At 37.7% G+C, this 531-nt stretch overlaps 1 protein-coding gene across 1 annotated transcript in view; it reads right to left on the bottom strand.

Annotated features, from left to right (window-relative positions):
- LOC107691397 (semaphorin-6D-like) overlaps positions 1 to 531 on the bottom strand; it is a 32182-nt gene that overhangs the window by 1985 nt on the left and 29666 nt on the right. The window contains exon 12 of the mRNA XM_016489970.1: positions 118 to 273. Coding sequence (XP_016345456.1) covers positions 118 to 273 — 156 coding nt within the window. The remainder of the gene's footprint in view (positions 1 to 117; positions 274 to 531) is intronic.

Raw genomic sequence — 531 nt, 5'->3', positions numbered from 1 at the left:
GTGTGTGTGTGTGAGTGAGTGAGTGAGTGAGTGAGTGAGTGAGTGAGTGAGTGAGTCAGTGAGTGAGTGAGTGAGTGAGTGTGTGTGTGTGTGAGAGAGTGTGTGTGTGTGTAGTACCTGCTGGCAGTGCTGGTGATCAGCGGTTGGCTGTTGATTGACGACACAGACTGGTCCATCAGCGGATGCGTCTTAATAAATGAAAGCACAGAGTCTGGAAACTGAACAGAAGACGAGTAGGAGGACGCTGAACCTTCACCTGCACATGAACCTGGACTGAACACACAAACACACACAGACCAGAGTATTAGTCTTTTTGTTTTTTTTTGTGTTGGTTTTTTCTTTTGTCATTTATTTATTCATTTATAAGCATACTTGTACAGTTTTTATCAACTTTTAGTTTTAGTTTATTTAGTTTTGGTTATTTAAATCTTGGCAACTAGCGGAAATAAAATAAGTGGAATTTTTTATTTGAACATTTTATTTTATTTTATTTCAGTTCATGTTTATTTTATTTCAAGGAATTAAACACAG

The sequence above is a fragment of the Sinocyclocheilus anshuiensis genome, unplaced genomic scaffold (genome assembly GCF_001515605.1).
Source record: "Sinocyclocheilus anshuiensis isolate Anshui unplaced genomic scaffold, SAMN03320099.WGS_v1.1 scaffold938, whole genome shotgun sequence".
Classification (NCBI taxonomy): Eukaryota; Metazoa; Chordata; class Actinopteri; order Cypriniformes; family Cyprinidae; genus Sinocyclocheilus; species Sinocyclocheilus anshuiensis.
This window is presented reverse-complemented; position numbering and strand designations above follow the sequence as displayed.